Source organism: Talpa europaea, assembly GCF_964194135.1.
Source record: "Talpa europaea genome assembly, chromosome: 5".
Classification (NCBI taxonomy): Eukaryota; Metazoa; Chordata; class Mammalia; order Eulipotyphla; family Talpidae; genus Talpa; species Talpa europaea.
In genome coordinates, this window is record NC_140071.1 from 123,515,588 (window position 1) to 123,535,731 (window position 20,144).

The 20,144-nt window shown below is 40.2% G+C and overlaps 1 protein-coding gene across 1 annotated transcript in view; it reads right to left on the reverse strand.

The window, feature by feature from the left end:
• Positions 1–20,144, reverse strand: part of NWD2 (NACHT and WD repeat domain containing 2) — a gene marked incomplete at both ends in the record, with an annotated part of 118,382 nt that overhangs the window by 41,012 nt on the left and 57,226 nt on the right. Inside the window, one exon of the mRNA XM_084233596.1 lies at positions 18,423–18,539. Coding sequence (XP_084089722.1) covers positions 18,423–18,539 — 117 coding nt within the window. The remainder of the gene's footprint in view (positions 1–18,422; positions 18,540–20,144) is intronic.

Below are 20,144 nucleotides of genomic sequence, written 5' to 3' on the forward strand. Positions count from 1 at the left end.
ATGGAAACTGTTCATAATGATTGTTGTGTATTTCATTGCAGACAGCAGTCTAGGGAAGTATAATAATAGAACACTTAAAGTGCTCCAGATCAAACCTATCATTGTGCTTTGTAAAGTGGTTGTGAGCAAGGATGTGGTGAATACACAGGCCCATAAGTTGGGGAGGGGGCTGGATAAAGGTACAAAAGACCATACCAAGTTATTTTCTTAATCATCATCATCTAAACCATGGATTTTTATGATTAAAAAATTACATTTTTCCTGTAGAGTTCTCACATAAAATGCTTTAAGTGAATTTATTCTGAGAATATTTTCCCCAAATCTCTGTAATAACTTTGTTTTGACAATGAAAATAATTTTTAAAAACGATGTTTGGCAGGTCTTTACCAAAACTTGTCAGTGAATTTCATTTTTTTGTGTTTCACCATATTGAATATCGAGAGTCTTCTGAAAAATATTTCTCTTTCAATGGCAAGAAATGGAAGGGGGTGAGCCCTTCTTCATTTGTTGGGGTTCACATTGTGGTTCACTACATCTTGTTCATCAAGCTCATTGTAACTGGGGAGGTCACTACTTTTTCATCTGCCCTTGAATTTGGCCTCTGTGATGCTGGCCTGTAACTTTCCTAAAGAAAGCTGTTAGTTGGGCCTCCCCGGTGACGCAGCGGTTGAGACTGGGCTGCGAGGCTGCCTGCAGCCTCTGCAGCGCCAGTTCGATCCCAGGCCACAGGGCGAGGGTCCCACGTGGCGCGTGGACCTCTCCTGCCGCGCCCGCTGCTCCCCTCAGCGGTGTATTTCGTCAGTCTGCCTGTTCTCCACTCTGGCTCTGGTGAGTTCTGTCGCCCTCCCATGCTTCTGACTGTACCCAGTGCTTGTATAAATGAATAAATCTTAAAAAAAAAAAAAAAAAAGCAAGCTGATAGCAATAGTTAAAACTCTAAAAGCTCCCTCTGGGAACCTGAATTTGTGGATTTTTATTTTGAAAAATTCTGAATAGGAAAATGATAAAATATTCTAGAGTCTAGTTAGATGGAATCTTGACATCTAATCACAAAATGTCCTTTGGAAGGAGATTTTATCTTCAGCCTAGCACATAGATGAGTATTGCTAATACATGGCAGGCTTTATGTGAGGTATTGGAGACAAAATTAAAAACTCCTTCTGAGAATTCATAATCTATTGACAAATACATAGAAAACTTTAAGTTGAAATAGAGCTCCTAATAATGTCATGAAGGCATGGAGCAATATTTTAAAATAGCTACTATTCAGAGGCTATTTGTACACAAAATCCTTGTGTGTATTATATTAATATTTACAATAAAGTGTTATCACTTTCACCACTTTAAAGAAAGAGAAACTAGGGCCTCCCCAGTGGTGCAGAGGGCTGAGTGCCATGCTGTGAAGCTATCTGCAGCCTCTGCAGCACAGGTTTGATTCCCTGCCAGCCAGGGAGAAAACCACATGATGCGGCAGACCTCTCCTGTCTCACCTGCTGCTCCCCTCAGCAGTGTCTTTGGTCCATCTGCCTGTTCTTCCCGCTTTGTCTCTGGTGAATTCTCTCACCCTCCTGCACCTCTGAGAGCTTGTTTGGAGGTTCTAGCAGGGGAGTGCAGCTACTCGTATACCCTCGACCGAAGACCGGTCCATCTCTATTCGGGGAAGGCCGTCCTCTTTGACCGAGCGCGCAGCTTCGGGAGGGACGCACATGGAGCGGTGAGGGAGGAAGGGGACACCCGCCTAGCCAGCCAGATCAGCCGAATCAACCCTGGCGATCAATGGGGTGACAGATGTCGCAGCCAGATCGCCCTCACATCCGCTCCTGCACCTCTGACCTGTACCCCAGTTCTTGAATAAATAAATAAATTTAAAAAAACCCCAAAAATACACACTCCTATTTAACAAAAAAAGATTAAAAAAAATAAAGAAGGGGAAACTAAAGGTAAGATTAAGGATCAACCTAGATTTCTAGGAATAATTAATAACTTCCCATGTCAGCCTTTGTATGAGAACAATATATTTAGTATAGTGATTTCAATTTTTTTTTCTTAAAAGTTGAAGGCCTTGATCTTGGTCTAGAGCCTCCGACAAAAATAAACTGTGTTCTGAATAATTTGCTACTTTCTCAGAGGTAGGAATTAACAGGTGAACCACTCCAGTATTCCTATGGCTAATAAAGACATTAAACATTACTAGTAGCCAAAGATGTGAAATAAGACAGCCTTTGTTTTTCACTCTCAAATATATAAAAGTTGAAAGGAGTGGCAATGTTCAGGGCTGATGGGGTTGCTGTGAGGTGTGCACCCTCATCTTCTCTGGGCAAAATTACAAATTGCAGAATCTTTCCAGAAACCAAGTAGAAAACCAGGATGGTTCACAAACATTCATGACTTTGGACCTAGTGATTCTGCCTCTTGGAGTTTGTCCTCAAAGAAAACAATCAGGCCAACACAATATTCAGGAAGATGTTAAATATATTAATCTTAATAATAAACAGGAGTGACCTACATGTTTAAAAATAGGCAATGTTTAAACACGTAACAGTTTGTTCATATGTTAGGATACTATATATAATATACACTTATTAAAATAATTTAAAAATATATCTCATGGGGCAATATGATAAAAAATTTGCATAAAGTTCTTTAACACAGTGCCTTAAAGTAATGAATTTTAGAATAACAATATCTGGATTTATACCTCACCTCAGCAACCACGAGCAAGAGGTTTTGGCAATATCTATGCCAGATTATGATGAACTGCCTAATCTCCATCATGTTCCTTGTTTAATGGTGATTTGCAGCCCCTGATTTTTTACTGAATGAACCTGAAATCTTTTGGAAAGCCTTCTGTGCAAATCTCCATCATTTTCCTTGTTTAATGGTGATTTGCAGCCCCCCAATTTTTACTGAATGAACCTTAAGTATTTTGGAAAGCCTTCTGTGCTCAGTCAAGGACGACTGCCCATTACTCTTCATGGAACTGACCTGGATTTTGAAGTAGAGTATGTCGTAAGGTCAGAACAAAGCATCTCCTACCAAGTGACAGGAGAAATGCTTACAGTGGTTGAGACCCTAAGGTCTTAGGGTTAAGACCCTAACCCTCAGTCAGTCTGCCAGGCTTCAAATCCTAATCCTGTGTACCTGTTTCCTTATGCGTAAAATGGGAATAGCACCTGTATTATTACTACTATCATGAAGTTACACAAGTGTAACGTGGAATAACACCTGGCAGGTAAATAATACCAAGGAAATGTTTGCTGGTAACATTATTTATCAGTCACAGTTTATGTATCTCAATTAGCTCTACATGTCTTACAGCAAGTTGAATTTCTTCCTAATTTTCTCTTGGTTTTAGCATTGTAAATTTGTTTCTTTGCCTTGTATTTTCACAGTTCATCATAAAGCTGTGATAGCTAAGGGTAATTATAGTATAAATCTGTATTCTTGTATTCACTTCCTCCCCAAGGATTACAGGAGTGAGGGATTTTTATGGGAGACAAAGAAATGAAGTAATCCTTCCCAGAAATGCACAGTGTTCTGTACTACACTGCACCAGCCTGTAAGTGTGCTCAACATAGGATGGAAAATATTGATTGGAACTGGGGGAAGTGTGAAGTCTGGCATGCTATACTTTGACCTTGATATATATGAGATGAAGACATTCTAAAAAGGCGATTTATAGACAGGCACTTATGCTCCAAGGGGAATTTAAGACCTGTTGATTAAAAGGAATTTGTAGGTTGAATTGAATTCAGAGGAAACAAAATTTGAGCAAAGAGAAACTGCGACACAGCACCGGGGAATGGTTAACATGGAAGCTTCGGCCAGACCCCTTGGGTTAATGCCCAGCGTTCCCCTCCCCAGATCAGAGCTGCCCAGAGTCCAGAGCCAGGACCCCTTCTTTCCCTCAGTGACCTCATCTGTACAATGATGGTAACAACAGCTACTTCCTCATAAGTAAGCGGGAAGAGCAAATGAATTAATCCACATAAAGTACTTGTGATATATCCCAAATAAGCATCCTACTGTTGGATTAGTTTACAGAGATCCTTAAATCTCCAAAATGAAGAGCTGGCCTTTTTCTTGGAAATGAAGATGTCAAATGTGTATTTAGTTTGGTAAAATGGGATACAAATAAAAATTGCTTCAATTTATACAGTGTGTACAATTACTACTCAGATGAAACATCTTAGTTTCACCTAATGATGATTTAAGAGGATTCTGTAGCAGTGTGTTTTCTATATACAAATATGAATGGGGTACTACTAATTGCCTTATTAAAATACATGATATTTCAAGAAGTGAGATGGCTTTTTGAGCTCCTAAAATTTGTTGCATTCTTTTCACAAACTTTATGGATGTCTTCGCCATGAATACAGTTCTGCTTCATTCAAGGACACTGCTAAAATACATTAAAGGTTTGCCATTGTAAGAATTCATTTCTTTGCATCAGAATAAATTTCAAGAAAAGAAGAATTATTCTGCACTACAGGGAAGAATTAGATAGGAGATGAGTACATATTTTAACATTTTCTCCAGGGCGATAATTCAGTTGATGGGCTTATAATGTCAAAGACTAGCAGTGAGACACTCGGCACCCTCAAGCAAACATGAGCCAGTTCATGTCAACCATAATTATCAATTGTACATGCCAAATTGAGAAAAGTCAATTCTCTTTTCTCCTTATCCTCCTGAGAAACTTCAACAGATTTAATTAAAATAATAGCAGAAATCATGATCACATCATTGATAAAATTAACAGGAGCAATTTTCCACTCTGTACTTTATTAAAGAAACAGTTTAATAGTCTATTCTGATAATCTACGAAGAGGAAATTAGAGAAAAAAATGAGTATGACTAATAAGAAGTAAAGGAAATGTGTCGGTGCATGTGGTGCTACCCAGGCCCTCAGCTCACACTGTCTAAGTTTCCACAGGTAGGCTGAAAAGCAGTGCTTAATTTAATCTGTATGTGTGTTCATGTCAGATAACATAGTTACAAGATGTTCTACAAAGCGCAAAAGCTAAGGTGAGGCTGAACATCTTATAATTAAACGTTTAGCCTCATTATTCTTTCTCTCTTGAAGAAACGAAGACTAGAAATGGATATAATGCGATTAATCTAGATTCTTTTTACATTTATTTTCATCTGCTGGATTTGTAAAGTTGAGTCTAGGACCTCACCAGTTCAAACAGAGCTATAGGCAATTAAGATACAATTGCTTTCCTGTTGTTGGTTAATCAGGGTCACCTTTATATTTATAACTGATTCAAGTTGGAGACCAATTAATATCCATTTTCACAAGGACATAATTCAATGCCTCTTCCAAAGGCTTACTCAGCTGTCTCTCCCAAGACTGGATAAAAATACAAGCCTGCTCCCATCTGGGGGCAAAAAAAGAATTTTATATTTAAAGGAAAGCACCATGGCCATCCACTGCATGAAGAGTTATGTCTTAAGTTATGTATAGTATTGTTTACGGTATATGTGTATTTGAGTCTAGTGCAGAAACACTAATCATAATGATTGGTTTGGAAAACTTGAAACACTTATTAAAAATAATTCATGTTGGGCCTCCCCGGTGGCGCAGCGGTTGAGCGCTGGGTTGCGAAGCTGCCCACAGCCTCTGCAGTGCTGGTTCGATCCCTGGCTGCTCCCCGGCCACCGGAGGAGGGTCCCACATGGCGCGCAGACCTCTCCTGCCGCCTGCTGCTCCCCTCAGCAGTGTACTTCGGTCCTTCTGCCTGCTCTACTCCCTGCTCTGGCTTTGGTGAATTCTCTCACCCTCCGCGCTTCTGACTGTACCCAGTACTTGTTTAAATAAATAAATAAATCTTTTAGGAAAAAAAAAGAAAAAAAATTCATGTTTTTGCATAACAATGTGTAAATGTTATATTAACTAAAAATAAGACCCCGCCTTCCCAATTTAAAATTAAACTATTACCCCTTCTATAATCAGAGATCTCCTGTATAAATTAAAATGCTGACATATTTAACAAACTGTTCACTTCTGCAGACTGCTGGGGAAATGATTTCGGCAAAAGCAGAGCAGGAAAGCAGGGAGGAGCAAAGGTAGACCCACAAATGCACCTGCATGTCCTCCAGCATTGCAGGTGCTAAATAAAGAAAGGAAAGACCAGAAAGCAGTGAAGGACCTCCTGCTGCTTTGGGGGCTGCTGTGGACAGTTGAGAATACAGAGGGGCCATCAAACAGAAGTCCTCCAAGACCGTGTCCCTACCCACTTATTTCCAAGCTGGGAGAATATTATTTTGATCTCCACACTTAATGTTTGACTCACAACAGACATTTGCAAAATTTCTTCTTCCCTGATACTTTGAAAAGGAAAAGCAAAAAGCAACAAGAGAAGTAGTCACAGAATTTTCATGGTGCATACTGATTGCACATTTACACTTCCTCCTTGCATACTCTGGGTTACCAGCTTCACTCTCCTCCTGTACTGTGCAGACAGAAAAGAATCAGGAAGAAAACAGAGGTTGTGAGTACTGAAGACTATTATACATTCTTTTTTTTTTTTTTGCATTGAAGAACTGGGGTGCAGGCCAGAGATGCAAGGGGTGTGGGGATTCACCAGAGACAAAATGGAGAGCAGAACAGGTGGACTGACTGAAATACACTGCTGAGGGGAGCAGCTGGCGAGATAGGAGAGTCTGCTGCGCCCTGTGGGTAGCTCCCTGGCCAGGATGGAACTCAGGCCATAGCAGTGCTAGAGCTGAGACTCAACCTCTCAGCCACCAGGGAGACCCCTGATTGTATACACATTCTTGATAGTTAACATTTTATTTTCCACAAACAATTACCTTTTGTAAATTTTGGGTTGTAGGCTATTCTATAGGTATGTTTTCGTGTGTCTATTTAAGCATCTATGACCATGGGATGGATAAAAGCAATCATACCCTAGGAATTGGCATACACACTTTCATTCATCTTCTCCTGCACCTCTACATTTAAACAGTCACTATCAACCCTACTGCTTATTACACTTGATCTTAGGCAAAAGAATGAGAAGCGATCAATCCTATTTCTTACATGCCTTTAATCCATGACCATCTCTCTTTTTCACTTCTCTACATTTAGAGATGGAAAGCTCTTAGTCCTCGTGCTTCAGCGCAAACATCACTTTCTCTGGAGCTCCTTTCTCAGCCACAGAGTCACTTTCTCCATTTGTCTCCTGTGGTACTGGTCTAACCCCAAATTAACACATTTTTCAAACTATATTTAACTGGGTATACCCCCCTCCTCTCTGTAGGTGGGAACTTAACAGGACAGATCATATGTTACTTTCATTCCTCTGAGCACAGAGTACTCAGGAATTGCTCAGAGAACTTCACTGCCTTATATATGATAGGCACTGTACACATTTGCAGGTTGTTTTACTGAACAACAGTGTGAAACATGCATTTCCAGAACTGCATGCAGAATTTCGAGGGGTTTGATACAGCAGACTTGTACTTTTTATTGTGAGTGGATGTTGGGTAAGTATAAGGGAGCGGTGGGAGGGGGGGAATCTAAAATCTTTATTTTCATATTTGCACTTAAGGCATTTTCAAGCACAGGTTTTGGCAGCTTCAAGTTTCTCTGTCCAGGGAAGTTCAATTAAAATGTCCAAGTGTACTACAGTTAATGGTTGGCTAAAGTAATCTTAATAAAGCCTTGGCCAACAGTACTTCATTCCCCATCAGAGAAGAGTACATTGCACCCAAGGCCAGTCAGTGATTATTTTATCTGACTCATTCAATTGCATGTGAAAGAATTCCACAGAACAGGAACAGGGTGTTTGGTACCATAACTGTATTTTTTTAAATAGAAGAAAAGAAATAAACTGGCAGAAAGAGACTTTGACTCTATGTATTTTGTCTTATCATCTGCAAATAATAATAGTTTTAATTCTTCCTTTCTGATTTGATACATTTTATATTTTTTCTGATCTTATTGAATACTATGCAGAGTAACAGTAGTGAGAGTGGACATCCTTGTCTTGTTCATGATCTTGGAGGAAAATTTTTGTTTTTCACCAAGTGAGTATGTTGGCTGATGGTTTGTCACAAATGGCCTTAATGTACCACAGCTGTGGTACATTTCTGCAAGTGCTGAATCTGTTAGTTTCAATTTCTACCTTCTGTTCATTGTTTTCCTGTATCTGATTTTCTTAATTATAGCTAGTTTGAATTCATTATCCATTAGTATTTTATATTCTTCCATGCTTCGTTTCTGAAGAGTTGTTCTCTCCTGTGATGTCACATCACCTGAAGTCTCAGGTGATGTACTTTTCTGCTTGTCCATTGGGAATTGCATCGGCAACTTACAAATGAGCTGCTTATCTCGTACATTTCCAGCAGGTGGTGCTATGGCTTTAGCTTCTTCGTTTCTCGTGGGTTCTGGAGGTACTTAAGCCAGAAAGTAGTAGTTAATGTATCAGCAGGATGGAGAAGGGATTTGGAGGGGACCAGTTGCTTAATACTGCTGTCAACCCCCTGGGGACCCAGATCTGAAGCTCCGTGGTCCACCCACCACTGGTGCACTTCACAGCACCAGTCAAATCTGAAGGAAAGAAGAGGCGTGAGTGTAGCCAAGAGCAGTTTCTCTGTCATCCTCCTTGGTGGGGTCTATGTTGCTGGGGAATGTCTTGGCTCCTCCACCTGTGCTTCACCTGGGCCACTGGCTATGTCTCAACAGTCTTTACTCTCCCTACTCCAAAGTCTCTGGCTGGACCATGAGCCCTGCAATCTGCTCCCCGCCAACCCCAGAGCCCACTGTCTCTACAGATCTCTCTCCACTTACTTTCTCTCATGCTGATGTGTACATTTTCATGGCATCTCTTCTAAGGTGATCTGTGTTGGTCTTTGGGGTGCAGGGGTGCTTCAGCTGCCCCACTACTCTGTGGGAGTCTTTCATTGGTGTCCAGTTCCTGGCTAATTGTTAGTTGTTCCTGGGAGTGAAGCTGGGATAGTGTCATCCTCTGTCACTGTCTTAGTGACATGGCACTCAGACTCAGGATTCTCTCAAGAGTAGTATTTCCTGTGTAATTCTTACTGATCTACTGTGTATGAATTTTTTAAAAAGATTGATTTATGCATACAAGAACTGGGGTACAGGCCAGAGATGTGGGGTGGGGAGAGGATTCACCAGAGGCAGAGTGGGGAGCAGAACATGTAGATTGACTGAAATACACTGCTGAGGGGAGCAGTGGGGGAGGCAGGCGAGGTCTGCTGCACCCTGTGGGTAGCAACCTGGCCGGGGATTGAACTTATACTGCAGTAGCTGCAGACAGCTCCATAGGTTGCATCTTAACCCCCAGGGAGGCCCTGTGTATGAGTTTTGATGAAAAATTCTGATGCATTCTTTCACCTCACATCATATTCACAACAGTTATTTTTTTAGAATAGAATCTCCTTGGATGCTATAGCAAAAACCCACCAAAAATTTTAACTATTTGTCTAAGGAAAAGTCAAATACTCAAAATAATCCTAGTCTCTAGGGTAAGATTATTAAGAATTAAACATTAAGTAGTGTTTATCTGTGGACTTCTAGTGAGTCCGAGATCTGGGACACGACGGTAAGAGAAATCAGACATGTGGGACTCTCATTTCTAGCATGCAGTAAATCTTTATTGTCTTAGTGCTCATTATATACTGTTTTAATTGCAGCAGGTGTAACATCAAAGCATACCATATAATGATAACATGTATGAGTGATTAGTCTATTTTCTTGCTATTATCTATTTACTTCAGACAGTAGGGTACCAGGTGGTTAGTTCTCATGCACATAATCTTATCGCCCCCTAGCCAGAGCCTGGGAAGTTCGCTCATTATTTTTGTTATTCTCAAACTGTGGAGATGTACGCAGGTCACTTCCAGGCTCTCAGCACCAAGTCCTGTCACCCAGAGGTTTTCCTCCGAGACGCATGTGTTTTCCCATGTCTTAGGGACTCGGGTCAAGGCCCTTCTGCTCACTACGCGGGGTGGCCGCCTCCAACATTTATTATTAAGATTCTGATTTCCCCATTCTGCCACCTTTATCTTTTTCCCTGAGGCTGAAATGTCATTGCTTTCCTCCTCTTACAACCTTATTCTGAAATAACCACACCACTTGTATCAAAATATTTTCATGACTCACATATTAAATAGACAAAGAAGTGCCATTGTTATAGGTCACCAATGTCTTTTTTTTTAAATAATAAATTTTATTTTTATATTCCCCATTCAATTGCAACCCCCCCTTTCTGATCCCAATCCCTCCCCTCTGGCTCCCCACCCCCCCCAAAAGTGTCTCTGTTTCATAGTTTTTTGTTGATTCTGATTTTCACTTTCTTATAGTTATTCATTTTCCTGGTCCCTTATTTAAGTTTTCTAGATTCCTGCTATGAGTGAGACCATCCGGTATTTTTCTTTTTCTTTCTGGCTTATTTCGCTGAGCATGATCCCTTCCAGCGCCATCCATGTTGCTACAAACTGCATGTGCTTATCTTTTTTGAATGCTGAGTAATATTCCATGGTATATATGTACCACATCTTCTTGATCCAGTCATCTATTTTTGGGCATTTGGGCTGTTTCCAAAGCTTAGCTATTGTAAACAGTGCTGCTATAAACATAGGGGTGCAGGTGTTCTTTGGAATTGATGTTTCTGAGGTCACCAATGTCTTAAGCAAAACTTTCATTAATCACATGGAGAAAGAACAATTTATTTTTGTTTTGAGTTTATTTTGTGGAATTTTAAGTTATGAAAAATGAGAGGTTTTAGTTTTTTTACTTTAAATTTTATAGAAGGGTCTCCTTGGTGGCGCAGCGGGTTGAGCGCAGCGCTGTGAAGCTGTCCGCAGCCTCTGCAGTGTGGGTTCGATTCTTGGCCAGCCAGGGAGATTCCCACGTGGCATGGCAGACCTCTCCTGTCTCGTCCGCTGCTCCCCTCAGCAGTGCTTTCACTCTGTCTGCCTGTTCTGCTCCCTACTCTGTCTCTGGCGAATCCTCTCACCCTCCCATGCCTCTGGCCTGTAATCCAGCAATTGTATAAATAAAAAAAAATAAATTTTATAGAAAAGACTAGGAAAATTTGATTTAGTTCACTTTTCAGTTGATTCAATGACTTATTTTCTCATTTTAGTACATCTTGCTAAACGTGTGAAGTCATACAAACTATCTGTACATTCTGTTAAAGTACAAAACCAAGATTAAGCACTTTTTCATATGTGCATTTTACTTAGTATACTTCGAATAGTAACTTCAATTTTATATTAGAATGTAGGTAAAATGTTTTCCAAAGCTAGAAAATTTTAAAAACATGAATTCCTTCAAATTCAATGATTTAAGAATTCTCAATCTAAAATTTTCTCTAACTGAAAATACTGAAAAAAAAACAAAAAACAAAAAACAAAAAACCAAACAAACCAAACATGGAGACTGGTGACACAGGTGGTAACTAACCTACACACTTTAAGTCAAGTTTAATTGAATAATGTTACTCAGTGATTTTTAATATGGATGTTTTAAGTTTTTAACCAGTTAACATCTATGTTGTGTATTTACTCTTCTGCATAGTGGAAAAACAAACTTGCTTAACATAAATTTCTCAGTCCAATCCCTTAAGTTTTAATATTTCTTGTTTGAAATCTGGCCCGGTGCAGAATATAGGTACCTGGGTTTCTGCTCTCTGTGTTGTGAAAGCTGGTCTCAATAGCAGCTGTGAACAGCTGCTTGTGGAAGGCGAAGTAATGGCCATGTGTGCCACTGACGGCTGTGTGTGTGTGTGTGTGTGTATGTGGAGAGGGTCTGCTTTGGCATCTGCTGTTTATACTCAGGTAAGAATGATGACAGCTGTCCCATTCTTTGGGCTTTGGCTGCTTCTCTGTTCAATGTTGAGCATTACATATGTTTGTGTCTGCAATCTGTAGAGTTTTGCATACTGCAGGGAGCACTCTCCCTGTTCTGAGTCTATGATATAGGAAATGCCACTCTGAAAACGAAGTCATGGAATGTCCTCTTACCTGCCTCCATCATCGGTAACTAGTGCTCCCTGATGCTGCAGTTACTGGGTGCATGTGCCTGCCTAGCCTCCCCAGGGCAGACTTCCACACCCCCTCCCCCCCACACAGTGATCCTCCACCTCACCCATACTGAAGATTGCAGGAATGCAGTGAGACACTGCCTGCACCCCTCCGGGTTCCCACACACTTAGAGGCTATTACCCTAATGTATACAGTTAAGCTTTTCCAAACTCTAGTCCTTTAAGTCAGCAGAGTACCTGCTTTTATCAATTTCTGCCAAGAAAGAGGCCCCCCTACTACAGGTTCCAGGTCAGTTCTCAAACTGCATTCATAATTCTTTCTTAATCATGGCGAATGCCATAGCAATTCTCTTGGGGGTGTCCCAGAATTGGAGGAATAACAAGAAGAAAAGTCCCTCTCCCATAAATACACAAGAGGAGGTATGGGGTATATTTTCACATCTCCATGTGTGCACGCACTCTACTCATCCTCCATTAATATGCCCCTGCCTATGACCTTTCTCTTCTTATCCCCACCTCCCTCTCCCTATTCCCTCTGATAACCAGTTTATTTTTCACAGAGTCCAAGATTACTTTTGAGGTGCTTTGCCAGTATGTGTTCTTGGTTATTTATATTCCACAACAAGTGTAACTATCTGATATCTGTTTTTCACTTGATTGAGGCAGGATCAACTCCACCTGCATGGTGCCATGGGGAAGTTTCCTGCTTTTGTCTGAAACTTTCTTTCTCTTTTTTTTTTAGATTTATTTATTTATGCATACAAGAGCTGGGGCATAGGCCAGAGGCGGTGGGGGGGGGGCAGTGAGAGGATTCACCAGACACAGAGTGGGGAACAGAACAGGCAGATTGACCGAAGAACACTGCTGAGGGGAGCAGCGGGTGAGTTGGGCGAGGTCTGCTGCGCCATGTGTGTTGCTCCCAGCTGGGGATTGAACTCGGAAGAGGCTGGGAGAAGCCACAGATTGCTTCATAGGTTGCGTCCTAACCCCTTGAACCACCAGGGAGGCCCCTTATCTGAAACTTTCAAGAAGAGGAAAGGACCTTCCCTTATTCCTGCCACTGGCCATGAGCTCCCAGGGACTGCACGTGTGTGTGCCACTGACCTGCACAGCACCTTTTCTAGAACGTTTCTCTGGTCATATTCCCTGTGCCTGCTGGGAGCAGTGACTACTTCCAGCCTATTCTGAGCGGGCCATGACCACCCATGCCTCTTCACTCACGGTCCCCACAGCAAATTACCAACATCAGTGGAAAAGTTACAGGAAAGCCCTATGTCTGCCAAAGAATCTCCAGATCTCCCTTTGAGCCACTCTTCATTCTAGCTTTATTTTCCTTCTAGTTGGGTTTAGGAAAGTGATTCAAACCTTGTCTATTCTGCCATATTGTGGCAAAAAGAATTTTTTTACGGACAAATTGGGCGGGACAGACTGTACAGATGATGCTGAACCTCCCACATGGTGAAGCTTCAGGCAATTTTCTCCACTTAAAATAGTGCAGATAAGTGACTTTGGATGCAATTGTGACCTCTCTCTGTCAACTGCAATCCTGGTCAAAATTCCTACTTGGGAACAGGTAAAGGTGTCACTCAGTAAATCCCTATCTAGCAAGTTAATATGTACTCTGCATAATTTATAGTCTTTGTTAAGAATGAACTAAAGATCTCTACTATTTAGCTGTCTTAATCAAGCCTTAATATTTTCTACTATCAACATTTTTTTAAAAAGATTTATTTATTTATTTGTACAAGCACTGGGTACAGTCAGAAGCACAGGAGGGTGAGAGAATTCACCAGAGCCAGAACAGAGAGCAGAACAGGCAGACAGAGGAAGTACACTGCTGAGGGGAGCAGCGGGTGGCAGGAGAGGTCTGTGCCCCATGTAAGACCCTTGCCTGGTGGCCGGGGATTGAACTGGTGCTGCAGAGGCTGCAGGCAGCTTCGTAGCCCAGCGCTCAACTGCTGTACCACCGGGGAGGCCCTCTACTATCAACATTTTTAAAGGAAAAAATTTCCAGTAGCACATAAATGTCCAGTATAATTGAAAATAAGTCACATTTGGAAATAATTTAAGTTATAATATAAAAATAACTAATCATTGTTTAGCCCTTTACAGTTCATGAAAAACGCTTACGTTCATCATCCCATTTGATCCCCACAAAACACCTTTGCTAGATTTATTCAACATTTGATTTTTCTTATGTTTTCTAATTTTATTTTATATATTTTTTACATCATTTTTCATTTTTACACAATAACATTTGCTTTTAGTTTACTGTTATTTATGGAGGGATCATTAAGGCATGGTGAAATTAGTGATTTGCCCCATCAGAATCAGGGTTTTGGCTATAGTTGTAAAATAACAACTCTGGGCTGCTTTTTCCCTATTGTTAATGTCTTTCTCCACATACACTGCTTTTCCTTGGTAGAGATGACATATTCTTAGTATGGAAAGTCTCCTGTGTTAATCCTCTGAAAGTAGAACTGGATACATATCCAGGTGCCCTTACTTTATCACCCTGTCTTCTTTGTGATCAAAGCATGTGTACAAACATCTGTTCAGCCTGTCTCTAGGACCACAGGCCATATACCTCAGGACTTTTAGGAAATAAAGTTGAAAAGTGCCAAGCACATACATCACATAAGTACAAGTTCACTTTGGGTGTCAATTACCTGGGTACTTAAAATGAAGGCTTGGTTTAGTCCTGAATTTTGTACTGAACATAAAAACTGTATCTCTGAAGTCTTTGATGATATAAAAACATCTCTTTCATTTAGCAATGGCACAATTTTCCTTCCATAGTCTTTAGCAGTAGGGGAAGTAATAGCATGTTTAGCAACCCACAGGGGTCATCATGACTTCTAGAAATATCACAAGGAAGTGCTGGGCAAGGAAACTGGAGCTCAAAAGCATCACAAACATGCTTGCTGTTACCATAGTTACAACTGGAAAGGCCATAAGCAGTAAGATAAGCCATGTGTGATTTAGGATCACCAGAGTGAATAATCCCACTTCCATCCACAGGGCTTCATCATGGTGGCCCTGAGTTTCAACATGCAAGAGAGCTGGAGGAGGAACGAATGATTTGTTTATACTCAATAAAGATGTCACTGATGTTCTATCAGTTAACCTTTACTCTCAGAACCTGCACCAACTTGCAAAGTCTTTAAATTATTCATTACCTGACCAGCATCTGTTGGAATTAATGGCCATGACTACATTTTAGTTAGTTTGGGTATGAACCTATGGTTATTAAAGTAGGAGAACATTTCTTTCTTTCTTGGGTGCTGCAGGAGGCCTTGTTGCTCCAGCCAGATAGGATACTGACAAGCAGCTAAGAAAAAGGGCCTCACACCATTGGGCTGAAGATCTGGCATCCTTTGCTTTTTGTTCTTGGTCATAGAAAAAAATTTATCAGAAAGTATATTAGGCAATAAATTATATGTATCAGCATACTGTAAGTAAACAGCACAAAAAATTGTTTGTTTAAAAATTAGTTGTTGGGCAGTTTGGCCCACTTGACAATGGGAGACAACTTATTGAACATGCCTGACAAGCATTACAATACAATAATTATAATAGGTCCTTCTTTTGCCTTCTCTTGAAGTTTCTTGGGAAAGTTTTTAAATGTAGCTATTTGAGTTAGGAGTTTCTAAATAGAAAAAGTTCTGATAGCTAAGCAGCACCTGGTCTCCGGCTGAAGGCCATGTGAATAGAATAGTCTCTTGATGCTTAGGTTTTAGCTGATAGCGATGTACTGGCGGCTATCCACTGTCTTAGGTTATTGTTTGGTTGAAACAATGAGTTCTAGTGTAAGGCTTACTTTTTTATTAGCCTTGAAGGTTGCCTTCTTGCTGAGAGCACGTAGTGGCCAAAAGCCCACAGAAAAAGAGATGCACTGATTGTTTCTGCTTTGTTTCTATGCACATGATAATGTCATCTCACTGCTTGCAAAAAATGTATAAAGAACCTGCTGAGTCTCTCGGCAGAAGATACTAGCACCTCACCAAGTGTCAGTGTCTCCTCATTCTACCTCATTTCCCTTCCCCTCAGCCCCTGAGTTTCAGTCGCTTAACAAGTCGCCGAGGCCGTCTCATCCTTTCAGGAACCCCTGACACTACATTTTGCCGGAGGCTGGTCCCCGGCACTTGGGTTTCTAAGACTGGATCAAGATAGAGCAGTTGAGAAGACAGCAATTGAGATCCCTAACTCCTAACTCATCTTCCCATCTTTGAATCTCTTCTACAGCCCCTCCCAGAGCGCTCTGTAGTCTCTATTCTAGTGACAGCTTTGTTGGTGATGCACTCATTGCAGTTTGAGCCAGGTCATTACATCTTTAAAAGACCTTGATGGATCTTAATAATGGTAGCACTTATGTTAATAATGGGTTACTTTATGTGAGAAACCATAAGGTGCTACAGTTTCATTTTATCCTCACAATGACTGCTGGAGGTAGTTAACTGTTTCCTTCCCTTTTACAGATAAGTAAACTAAGGCTTAGAGCAGTAAGACAATGCTCCAATGTCACACAGCTAAGAAGTGCCAGTCTGAACCCGGCGGGGACGTGTGACCCCAGAATCTGAAAGCAACACACTCCAGCTTCACTTGGAGCTGAAATCTACCTTGTCATTTTCTTCTCCTGAGAACCCATGATAAAAGTCTTAATTCCTCTCCCACTACCAGATCTTTGGCTTTTTAGTGTGGCTTTCAGGATTCCCTGATTCTGCTCAAACCACAGGGTAGTACTTTTAGACATCTAGTGTATACTTTTAGTGCATCTTCAAAGCTCCTAACCATGTATTCTTCTTGTCTGATTGTAGTACTTTTCTAATAGATGTCTCTGCTCTTCCCTCTATTCTATACCCATCAGCCAAGGAAAAGCCTTAGGATGTGTCAGATTACTTCAAGAAACCTATTACTTTCATTGAGCAGTCCTCTGTGAACACTCTGTGGCTTCTCTTGACACTTGGAGTACCAGGGAAATCTTTATAGCCAACTCCAAGTTGATGGAACCCCATGATCTGGCCTCCTCTTGTCCCCCTCTCTTGCTCACATTGTTCCTATAGTTGTTCTCTGAACATGCCAAGTATGCCTTCAAGTCCTCTTCCTGGAAAACCATGATCTCAAATATCCACTTGGTTCTTTTCTGTTCTTCTTCTGTCCAAAGCTAACTTATCAGTGAGATCTCCACCAAGTACTCTACTGAAAATAACAAATCTTTCCCTTCATTGGTATTCCCTCTCCTTCTTTCCTGTATTTCTCTCCATAGCACTCTTTTCTACCACCTGCCATATTGTACTGAATTTTTTGCCATCTCTCTCCATTTCCTCTAACCCCTCACATAAGAATATAAGCTCCATGGGGGCAGAAAATGTTCTATTTTTCATTCAATTCATAGGTTAAATCAATTTCATAGGAGGACCCCATCATACTCCCAGTACTATGACCAGCCTCTGGCCCAGAGTGGCAATTAGTAAGTACTTGGTATATAAATAATTTATTCATATACTACAAGATTATATTAGAGCTTTAATGCATGCTGTTGTCCTCTGTAAGAACTTGACTATCAGCTAGTCATATTTTGGATGTCATTTCTGCCTGTTTTCCTAATCCTATGCAGAAGTGAATACAGATGACTATGCAAATATTAAAGACTTTTTGTTGCTATAGTGAATGTAGCTTTTAATTGTACATCTCACAATATTCACATGTCTGTCAGTGTTGGAAAGGGGCAACATCCCTATCAATGGGTAAGATCTATGTGGACTCAAATAAGGCTTTCTTAAACTAAATTAAGGCAGTGATGCTCCATAATCCATTGGCACACTGTTACAAGTAAATCTTACTACCATTGCCTCTACAGTGCACTTAGAAAATGAACAAATAATAATGTTCTACTTGAAAAATTTGTTGTTCAGAATAAATGTCTAGCTGAAAAATCACTTTAAAAACAATTATCTTCATAGGATACCGTTTTCTGGCAGATTTGACATATATATTTGGTTTGCTTTAATGCTTCAGTCATTTTAAAAAATGCCAGAGATTCTGTATTGAGAGAGACTCTATGATGTTATTCATTAAACAATATAAGCAAATTTAAGATAACTACCATAGGGCTGCCACAGAGATTCTTAGTACTGATCACAAGGAAGTACAGAAATTGTTCTCAAACCCAAGTCATGGCTTTGATTACTACTTCAAATTATTCACTGTTGGTTTGCAGAACTTCTTATGGAAAGCTGAGGGTTTTATATTCTCATACATTGAGGGTAAGAAGGCAGTTTAAAAAATTTAAATAGCTATAGAAAAGGAGGTGTTATTTTCCCCCCACAGAATTAACAAATCAGCAAGAATTCTCAAATTCATCTACCATTAATATAAAGCATTAATTTTTTTTATACCCACAACAAAACATGGACCTGCAGAAGTTTTCAAACAATCCTCCAGCAGCTTCATGCGGGTCTTCTGGAGCTCTGGGCTGTCCCATTCTGCTTCATCGACTCCCCAGTACAGATCTATGACCTGTGGACCAACACACGAGGAAACATTAATTCACCTGTAGACTCTGTACTTGTTCACAACATCAAGCGAATGTGACAACCTTTCTCTTTGTAGCGTGTTTTTCCTTAGAAATTTTCAGAATCATCTAAAGAGAGAAATACCTTTTCCCCCATGGTGGGTGTGGATGAACATTGTATCTTCTTTTGTTACTGATTATAATGTTGACATGGACCCAGAGAAAATGAAAATGTTAATGTCAGTTGCTTGCAGTATAGGCTTTTATTATGGAAATGGTAATGGACTTCAAAAAAAATTGTGTGAAAGAAGCTGGGAAAGGTTATCACATCAAGACAATTAAGAGTGTGTAATGCTATGGTATGTCTGCACAGGAGAAGGGAAAACCACAATGTACATTAACTGTTACCGACCTTGAGCTAAGCAACTTTATTTCTTAAAAGAAATAGTAACCCAAGAACTGGCTATTATCATACTTTATCCAGGGACAGACACTGTGGTCATGTCTATTTTGTCTGCAAGCAGTTTGGCTTTCATCAATATTTAGTTGAACAACATGTATTGGCAAACAATGAGGAATGCACTACAGAGAAGTGAGGATAATGGGATCCTCTATTTCTCTACTTCAAAGACTCCTAGGAACATTCTGAGAGCCTGTTAAAACTTTTACAAGCACACTGAAAAAATTTGCTAAGGAGAGCGGTATGGTTTTCATTTCCTTACTCAACTGCTATCTGTGTAAGGTGAATGTTTCCAATCGTGCCTTTGAAGATGTCCTCACTTCCCTGTTTCCCATTAGCAGAAAAAAGAACCTCCCTTTCTTAATGGCGGTCTGCATGGCATTCAGTGAGACCAAAGCAGAGTGCGGGGTCCCTTACTGTGTCCCAAGCAGATCCCAAGACTGTATTTCCCATCTCGTGGTCACTGCCCTATATGAGTGTGTCTGTACCAGAATGGTGCCTACCAATTCTCTAAAGACTCTAAAGCAGATTGAGATGTAACAGCTTCTTTTAAAAATATTTCTATGACCCAGTCCATTATAACAAACAAAACTATCAGCACTGATTTTCAGGAGTTTCTTCCTATGAATCTACTTTATAAAGTTTAACTACAAAATATTAAGGAAGGGTATAGCTGAGATTATGAATTCACTGTTCAGTATGAGAGCTGCCAGCTTTGTTATTAGAAATTGAATATAAAATTCAATTCTTCAAGGTGCTCATTGCCACATGTGGCTACTGACTTCCATGTGGGAGAGTGCAGACTTAGAATATTTTACCATCACAACATTTAAATGGACAAAACCATACCTACTAAATATCATTAGGATAAGAACATTTTTGGCTATTTGCTAATACACTATCAAAACAAGAACATACTAATCTACTGTGATGTGAGTGATAACTTTTAGTTGTGTCATGTATAATTTAGAAACCATACACAGAGCCTGGTCTCCATCCTTTTGGCTGAAACTGTTTGGATGTATCTGAGGAAGGTCTGGTTTAGACAAATGAAGAGAAGCAGAAATTGTAAATATGAAGATTAATAAAACAAAAGCTATATACTTGTTCTTCCCTCAGCTTTCTATTTTTTATTTATTTAATTTTTAAA